Source organism: Taudactylus pleione, unplaced genomic scaffold (assembly GCF_031769625.1).
Source record: "Taudactylus pleione unplaced genomic scaffold, aTauple2 ptg000012l, whole genome shotgun sequence".
NCBI classification, from domain to species: Eukaryota; Metazoa; Chordata; class Amphibia; order Anura; family Myobatrachidae; genus Taudactylus; species Taudactylus pleione.
The window spans coordinates 1,474,780-1,495,404 of NW_028284415.1; the positions used below are offsets into that span (position 1 = coordinate 1,474,780).

At 43.5% G+C, this 20,625-nt stretch overlaps 1 protein-coding gene across 1 annotated transcript in view; it reads right to left on the bottom strand.

Moving 5' to 3' along the window:
* CACNG4 (calcium voltage-gated channel auxiliary subunit gamma 4) overlaps window positions 1–20,625 on the bottom strand; it is a 113,179-nt gene that overhangs the window by 13,489 nt on the left and 79,065 nt on the right. The window contains exon 2 of the mRNA XM_088467936.1: window positions 6,511–6,594. Coding sequence (XP_088324062.1) covers window positions 6,511–6,594 — 84 coding nt within the window. The remainder of the gene's footprint in view (window positions 1–6,510; window positions 6,595–20,625) is intronic.

The window sequence follows — 20,625 nt, forward strand, 5'->3', positions numbered from 1 at the left end:
AAAGGGAACTTGTACCTCTTTGGATCATCAAAGAAAAACCTTTCTTTCACCTTCCTATGAGAGAAATTACATGCAATGAGAGGGGGACATACAGTCTCCACTCTGCCACTCCAGCAACTCTTTGGGGTCTATTTACTAAGCTGTGTTAGGAGATAAAGTGGACGGTGATAAGATACCAGCCAAACAGGTCCTAACTGACATTTTTCAAACACAGCCTGTGACATGGCAGTTAGGAGATAAAGTGAACGGTGATAAGGTACCAGCCAATCAGCTCCTAACACAGCATTGTAAATAGACCCCTTAGGCTGCTGTGGTGTATGGAGGAGGAAGGGTCAGGGGGCTGCACTGTACTTGCGGCACATAGAGGAGGAGGGCAGCAGGTAAGTGGAGTGTAGGGAAAAAATCAGTGTTTAATAAGATGATACTGGAGATTACTAGTGGGCATGATGATATTGGGGGATTGATGTGGAGACAATGACAATACAGTATGTAATATTGATAGAGAAATTAGATAGGTTTTAAGAACCTTCAAATACTGTAGAAACCTGAAAACAGATGGATACATACAAAACACAGGCAAGAATGTACAGTGTAGACTAATACATTTACGTGCAACAAAGTAATGGATCGTAGTACACACATTCAGATCAGACAACAATCAGATATCGTTGTCTGATCGACCAGCATGTGCTGGATGATCGTTATCGAACATCCAGCACATGCTCCATTCCATCAACTACTATACAGACCCTCGATCAACGATCGGGGGTCCCTATAGTATCCAGGCTAACCTGGTCAATATTGACCAGGTTGGCCTGCATGCACGGGCGATGGTCAATATCGACCATCCGTGCCCACGCATCGTTTGGCTGTTTGAAGGGGCAAAAAAAGGTTGATTTAAACGATCAAACAATATCGTTATCATTTAAATCGACTAAGAAATCTGACCATGTGTATGCACCAAGACATAAGCATAAACAGTATCATTATATATATGTCATATTAAATTAAACAATTCCAGTCTTAGTTGATGGAAGAGAGGATTAAATAAGGGACAGGGACTGATGGCCGCAAGGTGATGTGGGGGATTTGATGGGGGCATGATGATGATATGCATTGATGTGGGACATGGAGATATAATAATAATAATAATAATAATAATAATTTTATTTATATAACGCTTTTCTCCTAAAGGACTCAATAATAGATTGATTGGAACACGATGACAAAGAGGATTGGTGGAAGATATGGTGATATTAGGAATTATGAGGGACATGAATAATTTTAGTTTAATGGAGGAGACTATGATATGGGTGATATGATAATATTCAGTAGGAGACATGATATATAGTATTGATCAGTGTCATGATAATATGGAGGCCATGGTGATGAAAGGTGTTGTTGGAGGACATTATATTATTGATGATTTATAAAAGAGATGATCTGGGAATTTGATGATATCCATGAAATGGTGGATTGATAATTATATGTGGTATTATTGACATGAAAATGACAAGACATGACACATGCCCCCTAGGTGGCACTAGACAATTGGTGGATTCCTTCAAAATATTGCTATGGGATGCAAACATTTTTAATGTTCTCTCTCCTCATTACTCTCAATCCCTCCTTAAGTACAGGTACATAGGAACAGTTGCCACGTATCTGTTTGTGCTATGTTCCATCCATTTGGCATTTATTGAAACAGCAATGCACCAAAGAAGCATCTCAGATAGAGTTTGTAATTCCACTAAGTAGGAAAATGAAGGCAGATATTTAGGGACACACAGGAAGTAGGCAGGCAGGATATACACAGACAAAATCTTAAAAGATGTGTCTGATCTTCTAATTTATATTTTATGCCCCATCTGAAGTATAGCTGAGGTGTATTTTCTCTGTATAATGCCAGATGAATGTGATGCTGCACATACGGTGTGGAGCGGGGGACATAACAAAGCTGCGTTTTCATGCCATTTAGGACCTCATATGTACTGGTATTAATGTCATGTGTTTTACAATTGTTTCTATGGTCAACATAACCACTCACATTTTCACCAGTGTTTTTGTGCATTGCATTCTTGTTATCCCACATACATCTTGTCCAAATCTATATGTGTTTACTTGGGGGTAAACGCATTGGGGATGTCTACAGTGACCTTCAATAACCTCAAAATTGTGCATGTTAACAAGGGTTAAAAATGTTATTTAAAAATGTCTACACTACACACACATTCTTTATTTGTATATTTTTTTTCTCACCACGATCTTGGGATATCTTATATTATGAGCAGTAGCTATTAAATAACAAGACTGATGCTATAATTTATGTTTAATTATATAAAGTACATTTTAACTGTGTTCCCATAGGCAAACCCAGGGGGGGGGTTATGGTTGCCTGGAAACCCCCCTCCCCACCCACACTATGACAACTATAACAGTATATAATTAGATTTTACTATGAAGTAATTAACACAACCAGTAATGATTTCACCTTTGTACCAACCAGGAGATCTGGAAAATGTGCACTGGTAGCGGTTCACTAATATAGACCATCTATAGGGATAATTATTAATAGTGTATAACATACGCTATCCAGTGCACAAGAAAACAAATGTGTACATATATGTCCAGGGCAGTGCTAGGATCTACTGCCGCTCAACCCAAACTCTCAGATTTGCTCTGATGCCCACATTTGAAATAAAAGCATTCAGCTCAGGCTGGATTGCCCTACTGCCACATTTAATGGGTTAACTATGTTTGCTGGCCCTGTATATGTCGGAATTATGATATAGATATACACTGCACTTTGTATGATGCATATTATAACTGTTTAAAGGTGCGTACACACTGGGCGACCAGGAAAGAGTACGATTATGACATCGTAATCGTACCGTCATTCCTGATCACCTGTAGTGTCTGCACTGAACGATCAGTCGTTCCGTGCAGGCACAGTCCATCATTCCTGAACATGCCAATCTGTCATTTTCGGCAGATTGTCCTGCATGTTCCGGCGATGGACAATGTCGGAAACGACCAGCGCATTGCTGGTCGTTTCTGACATAAAAGTGCACCATTTGTGCACGATTACTGAGCGATTGCACGATTACGATGCCGTAATTGCGCAATCGATCAGTAATATCACCCAGTGTGTACGCACTTTAAGTGTTAATGAGGCTCTCTTCATGGACTGGCCAAGCTCGCTCTAAAATCAAGCATTTGGTAACCCTCCTCTAGAAATCCACTGTTTGCCACTGGTTCCCCCTCTATGTAAAGCTCATTATCTGTCAGCTGTATCAACAGCTTCATCATTTTCTTCAGTAACTGATGCAAAATGGGTTCCCTTGAGTACAGATTTGACTTTAGGGAGAAGAAAGAAGTCACACGGTGCTAGGTCTGACGAGTATGGAGGGTGTTCTAGCACTGCAATCTGTTTCTCGCCACTAAACTGCGTCACAGAGAGAGCTGTGTGTGTTCGTGCGTTGTCCTGATGAAGGACGAAACCTTTTTCCCACAACTCCGACCTCTTTCTTCTGATTCTTTTGCGCAAAGTTGCTAGAACATTTTTGAAGTATGTTGATTCACTGTTGCACCTTCTGGTACCCAGTCTTCCAAAATCAACCCTTGATATAAAAAAAACAATTAACATGGCTTTGAATTTGGATTTGCTTTGATGTGCTTTCTTCATGCTTGGTGATGATGGTGTTTTCCAGTGCATGGACTCACAGGTTATAACTTAATCTAAAAAATGCGAATCCGCTTCAGTTTGTTCTAAAACGTCTGTACACATTTGCTTTCGATTTTCTTCCTGCACGTCAGTGAGAAGCCCTGGAACCATCTTAGCAAAAACTTTTGTTGTGTTAAAATCTTGATGGGATACTTGCCTAACAGTTTCTTTGTTGTTGTTTACCATTTCTGCTATCACTCGGATGCTGAGTCAATGGCCAATTTGAACAATTTTCTAAATTTTTTCCACATTTTCATTTGGTTTTGATGTGCAAGGCCTTCCGGGACATTCATCACCTCCAACATCCTCACGACCTACGCTAAATCTTTTCTGCCACTCAAACACATGTGCACGTGACATAAAATCTTGGTTTACGGGTCAGATTGTAAGTTATATTATTGTTTTTTTCAAAAATATTTTTATTGAAGCTTTGCACAGTACAGTACAATACAATATATAAGATGGTACCATCTAAAAGAGTTATTACATAACAAAGAAAAGTAAATAGCATAGTATAGTTAAGGATAGGAAAAACCAATCCCTAATGTAGACCCAATATTAATATATTAATTGACATCAACAGTATTGTGTGACTATCTTAGGCAGAGTATGAATATGTGTAAAGCAAATAATATAAAAGATAACACTCCCATGTTGCGACCACCCGTTGATTAACAGATTAGCAAATACTCTGAAGCAGTACAATAAAAAGAAAAAAAGAGAAAAGAATAAAATACGAGTAACAAGCACAACTGGTGCTCACCCGAAGTCCACGAGTCATTGATTCATCCATGGGGGAGCATCTAGCAATTGGTAAAAATACCATGAAGTGTGTTGGAAGCATCGTTGGATAGCTAATTTCGTAGATAAAAGGAGCGTCTGAATATATTTACTCCAGCATTGAAACAGTGAGGGCATCAGTGTTTCTTTATTTAAGGTTGCTTCAATCCAATCCATAGAGAATCAAAAGAGTAGCCTAGAGGTAGCCATGGCTAAAGTAAGTGTTGAGTCATGATTCCATATTTGTAATATAGCCTTCCGACCTACTGCAGCCAAAAGTAACAACAACTTTTTATCTATTCTGGGAATACGTTGCTCTACTTTTGAACTACTTTGCATTTTTACAACACATGGGAAAAACAACTTTTTCGAACACCATGTGACAGCAAACTATCTGTGTGAGAGGGGTGAAACTGGCTAAACCGTTTTAGAATATTCCAAAGTCATTGTTCCCCCGCTCCCTTTAAACTCACGCACTCTCGTTATTTAATAGCCATACCTCGTATGTGAAGAAGGAAAAAAGGATATGGTGAAATTAATACATAACAAAAAGAAATAAAAACGAATCCACTGTAAGTGAAAGATTTTCTTTCATCGTTGAACATTTAATATTTGCTGCATTTATTCATTTTTATTGTGAGCACTATTGAAAGGTTTTTCATATATTTGCTGATTGACTGTTTTGCATAAGTATTTGATGATCCTGGACTTCTAGGTCGTAATTTCTGGGAAGATCCATTTGTGCAATTCAGCTTAGGAGGGCAGTCAGCTGTCAGGTGCCGCCGTTGTCCTAAATGTGTGACAACTAGCATGGGGACATTATCACATAAGAGACTCTGCGCTAGCCACCAATGGCTACATCTGGTGATGGCCACCACCTGCTACACAGATTAATACATATATTGGGATGTATGATGTATCGCATATACTATGTGATCCATCCCGCCTTCTATTACATACATACTGGTGTTTAATAACGCAGTATGTATGATTACCTACCTCCTCCGATAAGAGCTGTCCCTTTGCAAAATGATAACTTCTGGGTGTATTATGTCAGGGGGACAGAGAGGGATCCTTTGGAAAGGAGTCCATAGGCAATGCCACCTATAGTTGTGTATCGGGCAGAAGCTCCAGAAAGTTTCTCTTTCCGGACTTTGCTGCATACCGACACATCGCAGCTCCATAGAAATCTGAGGGGTTTGAAGTGTCGGCAGTCCACAGCGGATATCTCTGATCAGGGCCGACTCCAGGGGTAGCTGCGCACTGTGCCGGCTCAGTGTAAAGCCCCTCTAGCGACCGAAAATAGAGGTGTGGTCTAATTGCCATAGGCCACGCCCCATAACTGCCATTATTTGGGGGCGTGCCCGCATGACACGCCTCCCGTGTAACGTCAGGCTGGGGGAGAGCCCAGCACTCCGTCACTAGCTGGGCTTCACCCAGCCCTCTACCGGTACTGAATCCATGCAGCTACTCCAGGGCCCAGCACCGCCCTCTATGGGGTGGCGCCCCTGTTTGACCGCACTGGTCGAACACCCTAAGAGCCAGCCCTGTCTCTGATATTCTCTGCGGATCATTTTAATAAATATGGGAAACCAAATGTATTGCGGTAAGCCTCAGAAAATGTAAGTTTTCTGAGGTTTGACAGCATTTGTTTGATTAATACGTCCCGCCCGTAGGCAGAAGCCCTTAATTCTGTAAAAGTGTCCCAGTTTCACAGGAATAAGGGCTAACTGCTTTAATAAACAAACACTTTTTGCTTGAAAAAAAAAAAAAAACCTTCTGAGATCTTTAACATATACTGTATACAAAAGTGAGCACATAGGATAAATACAACACAGCAAATACAAACTCACAGAAGAAGAAGGTTGGTTCTTATTATTATCTTTCTGTATTTGGCACTCATAACATAAACCAAGTCCCCACGCATTAGCATCATTTATATCCAGATAGTTTTATAGAACAAGGTTGACCCTGAATGCCTTACAACAAAAGAAAAAGGTACTCACGTAAAATATACTCTGAGCTGTCGTGGTCATAGTCGTTGTCTTCTGGAAAGTGATTAATTCTGAAGCAGTTTCCTTTGTATAGGCCTGAACAAAGAGAATAAAACATGGCTGAGATGTTGTCATTCCATCACAGTCTGTAGTAATAAAAGGTCACATGGAAATGCTGATATGTGTAGACAGTGATAAGGTGACGGACTGTTACTGTTATTTATAGCACTGATTTTTATGTAGACTACACATCAGGACTCGGGCCTGATTCAGAGCCAGACGCTATTTGTGCTCGCTCGTTCAGAAAATGGGGCCGGCTATTTAAATTGAGCGCTTGCTCTTTGCGGTCTGTTGACGCCTCTATGTCTGAGCGAGTGAACGAAACATGCGCTCGCTATTTTGTAAAGATGCCCCTTTGCTGTTCGCATCATACGTCATCTCCGCTATTTATTAGATTAATCGAGTACATCGAAAGGCGTCTGAACTGCTTGCAGTGCTTGTGGTTGGATTTTCCTACCGCAATCATGCGAACAGTTCAGGCTAAGAAACAACCAAGTGACGTGGCCGATGACGCTGCTTTGTTAATTATGCACACCCTTAAAACGCCCGTTTTGACCGTTTGGCACGCCTACGTTCGGACCTCCACTCCCTGTTTTCAAGCACCATCCCCTGTTACCACCCACAAACGCCTCATCTTGTCACTCAAAATAGCAGGCACTCGCTATTTTGCGAACACACGATTTCCAACCGCACTTACTGGTTGGTGCATGCGCATTACGACCCATGCGCAGATGTGCGAACATCGCTCGGAGCGAACGAGCGGCCGCTTATGAGCGGCTCTGAATCAGGCCCTCAATGTAGAAAAGTCTACAGAAATACGAATACAATAATTTTCTGCTTTACTGAAAGTAAAACTATAACTACTACACTGAAAAAATGACCCTGATACTAAGGGCTGGGTACACACTAAACAATGTGTGTACCCCTCGATGCGATGGATGACTGCACGGATGATGGGCCGATCCGGTGCCCAACCACCCGATATGTCGGCACCAGCCGCATCCCGCTGCGTGGGGTCATCAGTCACAGATTAAGCTGCATGTAGGGACAACCTGACGATGCGACTGATGACCAAACGGGAACGCGCATGGCCCGACATAGTGCACACACATTAGGCAATTGTACTCTGTTGTTATGACAATTAGTGCCAGTCAATTATTTATCTGCTAAAATAATATAGTTTTCCTCTCCTGTTCTTATTACTGCCTAAGCAGGGCCGGTCCGCCCGTTATGCCGACTACGCATGTGCTGGGCGCCAGCAGAGCGCTCAATCCCCAGCGCGGCCAAACTTATACAGGAACCCACCCGCCGCTACACTCCTTCCCTTTTCCCCCCGAGCGCGCCACACTCCTTCCTGCCTTCTACCCGCGGCCGCCGCAGGGAGGCTTCATTTGCCGGGCACCCGGCTCCCCGCAGCAGCAGCCAGAGCTCACTCCTGAGCTCCAGCTAGGCTTCCCCCACAGGCACTATGGCGTCTCTCCCATAGTTAAAAGGAGCGGCGGAAGGCAGCGGACACAGGATCGAAGCTTAAGGTAAGTATTCTGGTTTTTGTGTGTGTGTGTGTGTGTGTGTGTGTTGCGCGGCACTCTTACAGGGGGCTCCTGGGGATACTATTACAGGGGCTACTGGGGACACTTTTACAGGGGCACTACTACTGGGGGCATTGTCACAGGGGCATTACTATTGGGTACACTACTACTGGGGGCATTACTACTGGGAGCAATTTTACAGGGGCACTACTACTGGGGGCTAACTTCTCGGGGCATTATTACAGGGGCATTACTACTGTGAGCACTTTTACAGGGGGCATTACTACTGGGGACAATTTTACAGGGGCATTACTACTGGGGGCAATTTTACAGGGGCATTACTACTGAGGCACTAATACAGGGAGCATTACTTTTGGGGGCATTACTACTGGGGTCACTACTAATGGGGCATTGCAGAAGGGGCACCACTACTGGGGGGCACTGCAGAAGGGGTACCACTGCTCTGGGCATTATGTGTAAGTGCCACTACTGCTATAGGCATTGTACAAGGGTCACTACTACTGTGGGCACTGTATTAGGGGCACTACTACTGTGCGCATTGTATTAGGGGCACTAATACTGTAGGCATTGTGTATAAGGGGCACTAATGTTGGCATTGTGTAAAAGGGGCACTACTGTGTGTCAGAACATAAATAAGGGACACTACTATGTGGTGTAATGTGAATCGGACAATATGGCCCTGATTCAGAGCCGCTCGCAAAAAGCGAGCGCTTGCTCTGAATCAGGGCGGCCGCTTTTTTAAAAAGAAAACGGCCTCCTGGACGCTCGCTAAGCTGTGGGTGACCCCCCACAGCTTTTGCGAGCGGCCAAGTGATGGTCGCATGGTCGCGACCATCGGGCTTGCGACGAGACCCTTGTGGTAGGGTCTCATCTGCCACAGCCCAAGTGAGCTTCCGGCTCTAATAGAGCCAGAAGCTCACTACTGACATCACTCGTGATGCCAGTAGGGCCGCCCTCAAACGGCAGGCGTTTGAACAGCCAACCCCCCTTCCCGCCTTCCAAACGTTGCGAGCTGTCGATCAACATCGACAGCCGCCCCGTTTGTAGCGAGCCCCGGAGCGAGTGAATTTCTCACTCGCTCTGGGGCTCAAGCGTGCACACTGCCTGGCAATCGACCCGCTTGCGAGTGGGTCTGAATCAGGCCCTATGTGCGGTGTAATGTGAATAAGATTGTGTTTTTGTGTGGTGTAGTTTGAATTGGGAATTCTATTGTGTGACCACGCACCTTTCTTTTGAGACCTTTCCTTTAGAATGCCTCCCAACCATCCCTATTTTGGCGACAAAGTGCTCTAGCTGAGGGGGGGGGGGGGAATGGTGAATAGATGACATGTGCATGCATGCGGCATCTATTGACTGGAGAAAGGGACTGTGAGCATGCCCAGCAGCTCCAAGAGCATTGGGTATGTACCCAGCATGATTGGCGCTTATGATTCGGGCTTATCCCATGAGACCACATCCCTTTCCTTTGTCGGGTGCACCTTCTGCGTGTGCAAATTCAGCCAGGGGGAGCCAAAATGTATCTTCGTTTACCAAAAATATTAGGCTCGGGCCGGCCCTGTGCCTAAGTCTATGTTAACACAAACAATGTGAGAGAATGAAATGCAGGACAATCAGAGTATACAGTACTTATCTACTCTCCCAGAAATGCCTAAAGGTGCAAACACACATAACGATTTTGTAACCAACGATTTTCTGTTAGATTTTCTGTCAGATTTTCAGTTGAAAAGTGAACGATTGTTGAAGTGTAGTGAATAATTTTTACAACGATGAAAGAAAAATGCTCCTTCCCTTACTGAAAATCTTTATGTTGGACACTCTGAAATGGAAGATAACTACAAACTACAAACGGGAGCACGCTTGAACGATTATCGTTCAATGTTATAACTCAGAAACTGAACGATTCTTTGAACGATTGAACGATAACGATTTTTTGAACGATTTGTCATTAACGACGTCGTTAAGTGTGTATGCACCTTAAGAGATTCCTTCATTTTCAGGGAGTCTTTTCAGGCTCATGGGAGAGTTGGCCTCATTCTACTTCTTTTTCTTGAGAAGTGTGCAGGCTGGGGGCTATGGAGACACTCGTGCTGCAGAATGACACCTCATTACAGCTACATCCCCAGCTGCATAATGATGACACAAATCGCATTGGAACACCCCATCCTTCACCTCCCGTCTAGATAAACCCATAGGAGAGGTCCAAAAAGCAGGCAAGCATGATTCTAAGTTTACATTGGAAGTAGCTCCCCCAAATATCGATAATCACAACATTGTGACTTTACAGTTCCACGGTGGCTGTTCCTCTCTGCAGCCACCAGTGGGTGAGGTGCTGCCGGGCTACCCTATCAGCAGTGATTGGCTGCACAGCATTGTGGGAGGGTGCAGGATACAGAGGGGCTGCAAGGGCCCTCTGGGAATGTTGGCTGTTGGAAGATTGGGCCTGATTCAGAGCCGCTCGTAAGCGGCCGCTCGTTCGTTCCGAGCGATGTTTGCACAACTGCGCATGCGTACGGATCGTAATACGCATGCACGAACCAGTCAGTGCGGCCGAAAATCGTTTGTTCGCTAAATAGCGAATGCCTGCTATTTTGAGTGACAGGAAGAGGCGTATGTGGGTGGTAACAGGGGAAGGTGCTTGAAAACGGGGAGTGGAGATCCGAACACAGGCGTGCTTAAAGGTCAAAACGGGCGTTTTAAGGGTGTGCATAATTAATACAGCAGCGTCACTGACCACGTCACTGGGTTATTTTATAGTCAGAACTGCTCTCATGATTGCGGTAGGAAAAACCAACCACAAGAATAGCGAGCAGTTCATACGCTGGTCGATGTACTCGATTAATCTAATAAATAGCGGACATGACGTAGGATGCGAGCGGCCAGGGGGCGTAGTTTTCCAAAAAACGACCGCATGTTTTGTTCGCTCGTTCAGACCTAGAGGCGTGAACAGACCGCAAAGAGCGAACGGTTCATTTGAATAGCCACCCTTGTCTTCTAACAACCACCCACTGGGCGTTCCAGATGCGACCATGTCAGGGAAAGCCCAGCCTGGCGTGGTCACATATGGTGTCACTATGCCAAGCAAGTAGTTAAAAGAGAGGAATGTTGACAATCATAATGCAGATACCACAATGTCTACAGGTATGATGACATTAAACATGTTGACATATGCAAAATGTTAACATGTTCACAATGTCGACATCTGAAATGTATATCCACCCCATGAGGAATATTCTAAATGCAAGAAAATACTATAATTAAGGGGTCTATTTACTAAGCCTTGGCTGGAGATAAAGTGGATCGAGATAAAGTACCATCCAATCACTTCTGAGCTGCCATGTCACAGGCAGTGCTTGAAAAATGACAGGAGCTGGTTGGCTGGTACTTTATCTCATTTCACTTTATCTCCATCCAAGGCTTAGTAAATAGACCCCTAAATTCAGTAAACATGGTAAGGACAATAATGCCTCACGCATACTGTACATACATTTGACATCATCTGTATTTATATAGTGCATCATTACTGTATATGAATATTAGCTACCATTACAATGTAAGTTTCCTGTGTACCAATATTGGACATAATTGGATAATGAATTCTTGCTGAGTACAATGACATTTTCCTTGGGGCATTGCATTGAGTCTATTTATTATTAGATTTACAGCTATTTATTGGATAAGATTTTATTATATATTATGGTTATGTACGTTTATTCTTATTGTTTACAGATTTTTATATAAACAATTCTTACACAAGATCCATTATGCACTCTTTTTAAATTATTGTTTAGTATTGAGTAAAATGGGAATTAACCTATAGGAGCTACTTTATGTACAGTACAGGTGATCATCAGAGAAATAAAGTTTTATTTGCGCCCGAATATTGATGCAATATGTTTCCAGTGTGTCTAGAGTCACATTCTGTTCACGCTTCTTTGATCACAATGTTTCAAGTAGAACTTTCTTATTAGTTTAATTTGTACACTGTGCCCTGGTGCCCAGTTTGATAAATGCTCTGCCATGTCTGTAATCAGATCAGGAATGGGTACCATGGCGCAGACTAGTGCCTAAGAGCGCATGTGGGAAGGAAGGAGTGAGATGGGTATGCAGATAGATTAGCTGTTTCGTAATGAAAGCACTGTCCTTAAATAATGAGATTTGTGGAGGTTAATTTGTATAGCTAAATAAATGACCTTATTAGCCTAGAAGGCTAATGCTGCACAGCTACAGTATATGCAATGGGGTTGTGAGCCTCCCTCAGAAATCATTTAAACAAAAATCCATAATAATGCTACACCACTGCAGATATCTCAGACTCTCCTTATAGGAATTGTGTCTGCTATAAAATTAAAGAATACCAACCGTATGTGTGTGTATATATATCTATATATATCTATATATATCTATAGATAAATAGATATAGATATATATATAGATATGTATACACACACATACGGACATCTATATATATATATATATATATATATATATATATATATAGATGTCACTCAATCCTTGGTTAATTTTGGGTGGTGCAAGGTCCCAGGATGTCTTATTAATATGCCAGTTCACTTTCTCCAAAAGAAAAAAGTAAAAAAAAAGACCAGCACTTACATTTAGTGAGTCAATATATTATATTCACCTACTACAGAGGTTATCACCTTTCACATGCCAATTTTTTTCATTTTAAGGGGAGATGTATCAAACCTTGGAGAGAGATAAAAGAGCGATAAAGTACCAATCTTTCAGCCTCCACTGCCATTTTACAGGCTGTGTTTGAATAATGACAGTGAGGAGTTGATTGGTTGCTACTTTATCTCTCTCCAAGGTTTGATAAATTTCCCCCTGAGGAGCCTATTCATCATACTTAAACTTTCTCTGGAGGTAATTAGGTTTAGAACTCGCATGGAGTTCTACCTAATTACCGGAAGAATTCATCATTCCTCCTCCCCATAACTATCTATTTTCGAAAAGCTGTCATTATTGCGATGACAGCTTTTCATGAAATAGATAGTTATCCCTATCTACTCTAACTTACCGCAGCTGGAATCCGTGCTGCACATGCACTGTTACATTCATAAAGCCAGCGCATGCGCAGCACTGCCTACAGCGGCGGTAATTTTGTGTGTGTGTGTGTCCTGCCCCCTCCGCTCACCTCCCTCCTGTCCTGACTTACCTGCTCGCGCAGCAGCCTCAGGCTCCGTCTGCTATGCTGTCATGTGGTCTCCCAGCAAAACACAGTACTGTTTTGAAAAAAAAATAGTTTGGTTTTTTTTCTAAACTTTATTGTGCTCTGCTGGGGAGAACACATGACAGCATAGCAGACGGAGGAGCCAGAGGAGAGTCCAGAGCGATGGAGGAAGACGCCGGGGGACCTGCCCAGCTGAAAGCAGGTGTTACCATTACCAGTGGCCGTATGGTAACACCATCAAATTCCGAAAATACATAATTTTCGGAATTTGAGGAATGCTATAATTTCCATATCCCCATACTATTGTATGGGTAGTATGTAAATTAACGCAGGGGTACTTAGCAAGGAGATATCAGTGATATCTCCTGTGTTAAGTCTCTACATGAATACTAAAATAAACGTTAATTAAGGAAAATGTCATTTAAAAACATTATTTTAGTGTTGATGAATAGGCCCCTGAGTCATTTAGTAACAAAAAAAATCAAAACAAAAAAATATTGTGTTCTGTGCAGAGCTTTAAACCAACATGTCTGTAAGAGGTAAATAATTTTTTGGGTGGGATTGCTTTGGGTTCCAAATCAGCTACTTCGATCTCTATACTTTTAAAGGGTGAAATCGAGATGGCATTTTCTATTCCACAGGTTCTCAAACTCGGTCCTCAGGACCCCAAACACTGCATGTTTTCCAGGTCTCCTCACAGAATCACAAGTGAAATAATTATCTCCAAATGTGAATCTTTTAAAATGTGTCAGAGAGTAATGAATACACCTGTGCACCTGCTGGGTGACCTGAAAAACGGGATTTGTGTGGGGTCCTGAGGACTGAGTTTGAGAACCACTGTTCTATTCTAAACTGTGGTTACTCTTGAGTTTTTCAATTTAGTAAATCCCATTGGGAAAATGCTGCAATCCCACCAGGATTTCAAACCCATTCCCTCTTAGTTGGGACACATTAGCCTAACAGCTGGAATTCACTGTCTATGGCTGTAGTGGCAAAGAAGTTTATGAAAGCTGTAGATAAAGAAGCCTCTTAAAAAGATCCCAGATGTCATGGATTTTGTTGTTTTTCATTGTGATGAAAATAGTGGTTAAAGATGAAACTTTTGTTACAAACCAGTAATTAATGAGATTAGATATTAAATGGTCAAGAGAGGACATTTTCCACACTATTAGCTCATCAGTGCTATAAAAGCATATATAGCCCACCCTTTAACAAACTCACATCCCACTAACTTCCCCAGATGCCACGGACCTTACAACATGCCCCTCAGCCCCCCGGATGTGGATCTAAAAACTCTATATACTCTTATTAAAGCTGCAGTTTTTTGTGATATTTATGTATTAAAACTCACATCACCGGACACAGCTTGCCTGTCTGCACATCGCAGGATATTTTTCGGAAAAAATACCCAGAGAATGTTTCTGCGCATGTGCCGGCCTCAATACCCCTGCACCAAAACCCGGCTTCTGTGATCAGCCTGTGTGTCTGAATAGACCACAGGCTGATCACAGAGAAAATAAATGGTTTAGAATAGAAAATAATAAAGTAAAATGTACCTGCATGCTGCACCCAGGGATCGATGATCGGTGGGCTCCTTCTGTGGCCCCCAATCAGCTGATTTGTGTGGTCAGCTGAGGTGCCAGCCGGAACTTCAGCTGACCGTGTCACGGAGAAGGAACCCATCGGCCAACTAGCCTGGTGCAGATAAGCTTAATTTCATTTATTTTCTATTATAATAATTTTTTCTGTGGTCAACCTGTAGTCTATTAGACACACAGGGGTATATTTACTAAAGTGCGGGTTTTTAGAAGTGGAGTTATTGCCCATAGCAACCAGATTCTACTTATCATTTATCTAGCACCGTCTAGAAGATAAAAGCTAGCATCTGATAGGCACTTTAGTAAGTATACCCTACAGGTTGAGCACAAAAGCTGGCTCAGAGCTCTGCTCTGTCTGTCAGCCTGCAGGCAGGGCAGAGCAGGAGTAGGGGAAATAGAGAGAAGTCTGCATTACACCATTTAAATTTGAACACATTGCATTTCCAATTACAAGTATGGGAAATGTAATCGGATTACTAAAAGAATACGCATTTAAGGGCTTGGAAGATGTTTTTCCAAAAACTCATCCAAAAGCCCTTTGATACATTTTTGGCAAAGTAAAATAATGTGAAAAAGGTGATGTTTTGCTTGCTGATGTCGGGAGTGACAGCGCAGCAGAAGGGTCCATGTTGCATTCACTGACGATGTTGCCGACGTGTAATTCGGTCCAGTCGGATTGGACAACATATCGTCTAGTGTCTACCTGGCATTAGAGTGCACATCCTTTCATAATGGGACTGTAGATTTGTTCAGAGTTAACCAATCACATTCAAAATCAATTTCAAAGGTAATTAGGATACACCAGTCAGGATAAAGTGATTGTGTCAGAATGCTGAGGATGTACAAGAATTTCACTTTCTCACATGAAAACGGTCTAAAGCACATATGCAAGCCAACCAAAGACTGGGCCAGTGAGAGCTCATTCAGAGTCGATCGCTAGATTCCGGCTCCGACGTGCGCATGCCTAGTGGGCAAACATCGACCCGTTGCGAACGCTCAGAGCTTGCGACCGGGTCTGAATAAGGCCCTCAATCCCATTCATGAACTGTGGAATGACACGGGAGACGACCACACAATTTGATTGATCGAGAACTTTTTTGCAGGGATGAGTGGAATACAAATAATAGAGAATCATTCAATAAGAATCATTGCTACAATAAAACAAAAGGTACTTCCACAAAGTATTAGTTTATAGGTATGGCACCAGGGATTCAATCATATTCAATCCTTTTTCCTGCTGGTTGCTAGGTCACATTAAAGGTGTTGACAAAAGTCTGCCATGATTCATTTATCTTAATATTATGAGTGGGACACCGAGATGGGGGCTGCAGGCTATACATTGCAGAGCTGTCCATTGCCCACTAGTGCCTTACCTCAAACAGCCACGGTTGTTTCTTTTTTCATTGCTCTTGGATATGACACAAAGCTTCTCTACTGATACAGCTGTGTCCACACAGAGGGGGTCATTCAGACCCGGTCGTTAGCGCCGATGCGCTCGGACCGGGTCGATGGCCCCCCACAGAGCATGCGCACGACGGCGACGGCGCCGTCATGCGCATGCGTGAGAACCGCTACGACCGACAGCACCGGTCGTAGCGGGTCTCGATCCAAAGGGGGCGAGCTGTCGATGTTGATTGACAGCTCGCCACGTTTGGAAGGCGGGCCGGGGGGGTGGTAGCCCAAACGGGGGCGTTCCCATGGGAACGCCTACCGCTTGGGGGCGGCCCCACTGACAACACTAGTGATGTCAGTGGAGAACTTCCGGCTCAGACAGAGCCGAAAGCTCTCCGGGGCTTACGACAAGGGAGACCCTACCCTAGGGTCTCATCGTAAGCCCCGATGGTCGCGATGGTCTGGCGCAGATTGTAACCGAGGGGAAATAAATAAAAATAATATAGTGCAATACACTCACAACAATCTGCGAGTCACAAGTCTAATGAGGTTCTGCTCATCTGCTTATGGTGAGAGTCAGCACCTTGCAGAAATCCCCTTTCTGCTGGGTCTAATTGATCACATGCATATACCTCCAGCAGTTAAATGACAGATAGAGGTGTTATATACTGTATATATGGTAATACGTTCCTAAAGTCAGAGGACATCCCCACCCACAAAAAATATGCTCTCCTGGTGAAGGTAAGTTTCATACACAGTGCAGAAATCACCTTTATGTTGGGCCTATACAATATCAATTTGCTTTGGATCTCAAATAGATCACATAACTGGTGTTTCCAAATATGTTTTGATAAATATGCCCCTTAAATAATGAAACACAGCAAGATCTTTAACAGCAATGATATTTATTGGCTCAAACAGTACTATAAGAACGTTTCCTATAAGTGCATCACCCACCACCTGAATTACAGTGCTTTAGACATAATTTTAAGCAAGCTACTTGCCCTTCTTTTATACAGTGTTATACAAATGGCTGGTGGTGGACGTACCTGCTCCAATTCAGGGCTTCAGAGCTGACTCCTTTATCTTTACATGAAAACCAGCCTATTGACAACAATGAAATGGGGAGAAAGCATCTGTCATTGTTATTTGAATAAGACCCAAATAGACTGGGATCCACAAGGTAATTAACCTGGAGTATAGCAGCTGGCAAAGCAAGCGTTAACTGCAGGCTAGACAAGGCAATAGTAACTGCAGACAGACACCATGAAAGACAGTGCGTACACACGAGTCGATTCTTTGGACGTTCGGTCGTTCAAAAAATTGTTCAGTTTCAGGGACAAAACGATGAACGGCAACTACCAATGCGTGCTCCTGTTTGTAGTTGGTAGTTGCGTTCATTGCCCAAACCTCCTGTCCAACCTGACGATAATGCCAGTTTGAACATTTTTGGGTATGAGGGAGGGAGCTCGGCACTGAACGAAATAGTTATTGATTTTGCTCAGTGTTGTGCTCAGTGTTGTTAACAACACTGAGCACATCCTTGCCGGGGACACATGGGACAATTTTCGTTCGGGGAGAAAATTGTCCTGTGTACACACCTTTAGCAAGGAATGATGACTGAAGACTGCAGGACTGGATGAACACAGCAAGGCAAGGGTTAACTGTAGGAGCAGGGCCGCCTCTAGGGGTGTTCGACCAGTACGGTTGCACAGGGGCGCCATCCATAGAGGGCGCAACCCTCCCCAACATCCCTATTCCCGCTGGGTGGTCAAATTGGGAGGTTAGGGGACCCCCACTGCAGCAGCTGTGCGGTCGTGCCAGACCCCCGGAGAGTGAATGGATGCAGCGCACGCATGCGCGTGGCATCCATTCACTGACGGGAGAGGGCTGGGGGAAGCCCAGCCAGTGACGGAGGGCTGGGGTTTACCCCCAGCCTGACATTATTTGGAGGCGTGCCATGCTGTACGTAGCAGCCAGCATCCTAGTTGCTAGGAAATGTCCAGAATACAGGTAGGAAAGAGCCACAGCGGCCAAACACAAGTCATTGGCCATTAGGAGTCAGGTGCCAGGGGGTACCTCACCACTGGCACCTGTTAGTCTATTCTGAGGAATCTTATCTATAATTCGCTGCCCAGCCAAAATGCAATGCTCCTTCAGGCTTTATTAGACCCTTCCATATAGGGTGCTCTCTGATCCCAGATGCAAGACCAGAGGAATAGCATTGTAATACTGCCATGGCCACCTGGCCCCCATTAGACCACCAGGTGAGTAATACATTTTAAATTATACATACATATTCATGGATAGACAGATTACACATATATGTGAGTACTTTTATATTTTATTTACAATTATTAACCAATTAACTGACACATTTTTTTGTCAGAACCGCACAGAAATTGTCGTTTTTTGAAAAAAAACTTAAATACATTTTAAAAGCAATTTTTTTAAAATATATTTAAATATTGTATTTTAGAAAATATACCTAGGTGGTGTTTTGCCCTATTGTAATTTTGCTTCCCAACCACCATGAAAAATAGCATCCCCCAGTATAAAACAAATCACCGCCAATATAATCCCCCCACCCACCTTGTGGTAATAGGTCCACTGGCAGAGTCCCCACCCTTACTCGCAGGTACAATGGATCCCCAGTTAAACACCTCCCCATGTGTCACTATATATAGTCATACATTTTATATATATATTTATGTCACCCCAGAAAAAAAAAATATTTTACCCTTCATCATAACCCCCCTCCCCCCCTAGTGTCAATAGATGTCTACCGTGTTCTCCCCCTCCCCTGTGCCTAGCCTCGCCCCCTCACCTTAATGCAGAGTGCAGCGGAGTATGGTGCAGGAGGAACTGATCATTAGTCCCCCCTGCTGCAGCTGATCTCTGCACACATACCGATGCTCGTAGGAGAACTACCGTATGTTCCCCTCCTCCCACTTTAACTGTAGGCGCATGCACCCCAGAGTGCCGGTCGCATGGCTTTCTTTGGCGTGATTCTGGCAGTGACAGTTTACTTGATAAATGCTACCTTGAATCTGATTGGTTGCTAAGGGTATTCCACTGGTCCACTGCTCCACTCTTTTCACTGCTTGACACAACTCCCGCCATAGGGGTCTATTCATGTAACACATGAAGTGGCTACTGAAAAATATCACTATATACTGTATATCGCATCACATCGATGCAATATATAGTGATGTTTAGTAGCCATTCATGTAGACTTACCTGTCTGCGATCCTGTAAAACAATAAGAAGACAGACATTCCGGGAGCCCAATATGCCTGTATTCTCACTGCGATGCGCCAACGTCCCAGAGAAGCAGGTCAGGTCACACCTGCTGCAATGGACGCTGAGAAAAGGGGGCGTAGCCAGTGCCGAGTGCCGGGCAGACAGCAGGGAAGTATGCAGCTTCCCTGCTCTGTTCGGCTTGCGGTACAGATCACGGCATCCTCAGATGTTGAATCTGTACGCAGGAGAGGAATGGAAAGCTGAGCTTGTTCCTTTATGAATTGCACTCACCATACAAAAGTATGGTGTTGCGATTCATACATGAAGTGGGGGTGCTGCTAGAGAAGGAAGAACCTTCTCCACGGTAACCCCTTCTATCAGTGGCATAACTAGGGTATTTGGAGCCCAGGTCAAGTTAAAAAATGGGGTCTTCCCCACTGGTATGAAAAAGTGGGCGTGGCCACATGCCACAAGGGGTGTGGCGCCACCACTGAAAATTTTGGGCGTTTCATCATATGATACTCGTCACTCTGTGAACATTAATTTCCATTCCTTATGCACCTTAATGCCCCCAATAGTAGTGCCCCTCTTGCAATAAACACTGCAGTAGTGCCCCTTATGCAAAGTCCCCAGTAGCAGTGTCCCCTGTGGTAGTGCCCCTTATACTGTGCCCCCAGTAGTGCCACTTATATAGTGCCCCTTATACAGTACCCCCAGTAGTGCCCCTTATACAGTGCCCCCATATACAGTTCCCAGAGTAGTGGTCCCCCTGTAACACTCCCGGTTAGATTGTATTAGGAAAGGTTTGGAATGTAGCCAATTATACAAATGCGTTTTTTAAAGATTTATTCCGCAATAAGTCAGATAGTACAAGGATTATACAGTACAATTTTTGTAAAACAATAAATTTTGTTCAGAAAACACTTTTCTATGAAACCACAACAATATTTTTATTTTTCATGAACTTGGTGGTATCCGACTGCACCTCACTGTAAGGGGTTCCTGTGGACTTCTAAAGGTTAGTAAACAAACACCCCTTATTTATACATATAACTCCGATACAATGCAACCGCTCAATTACCCTCTTAACTAATAC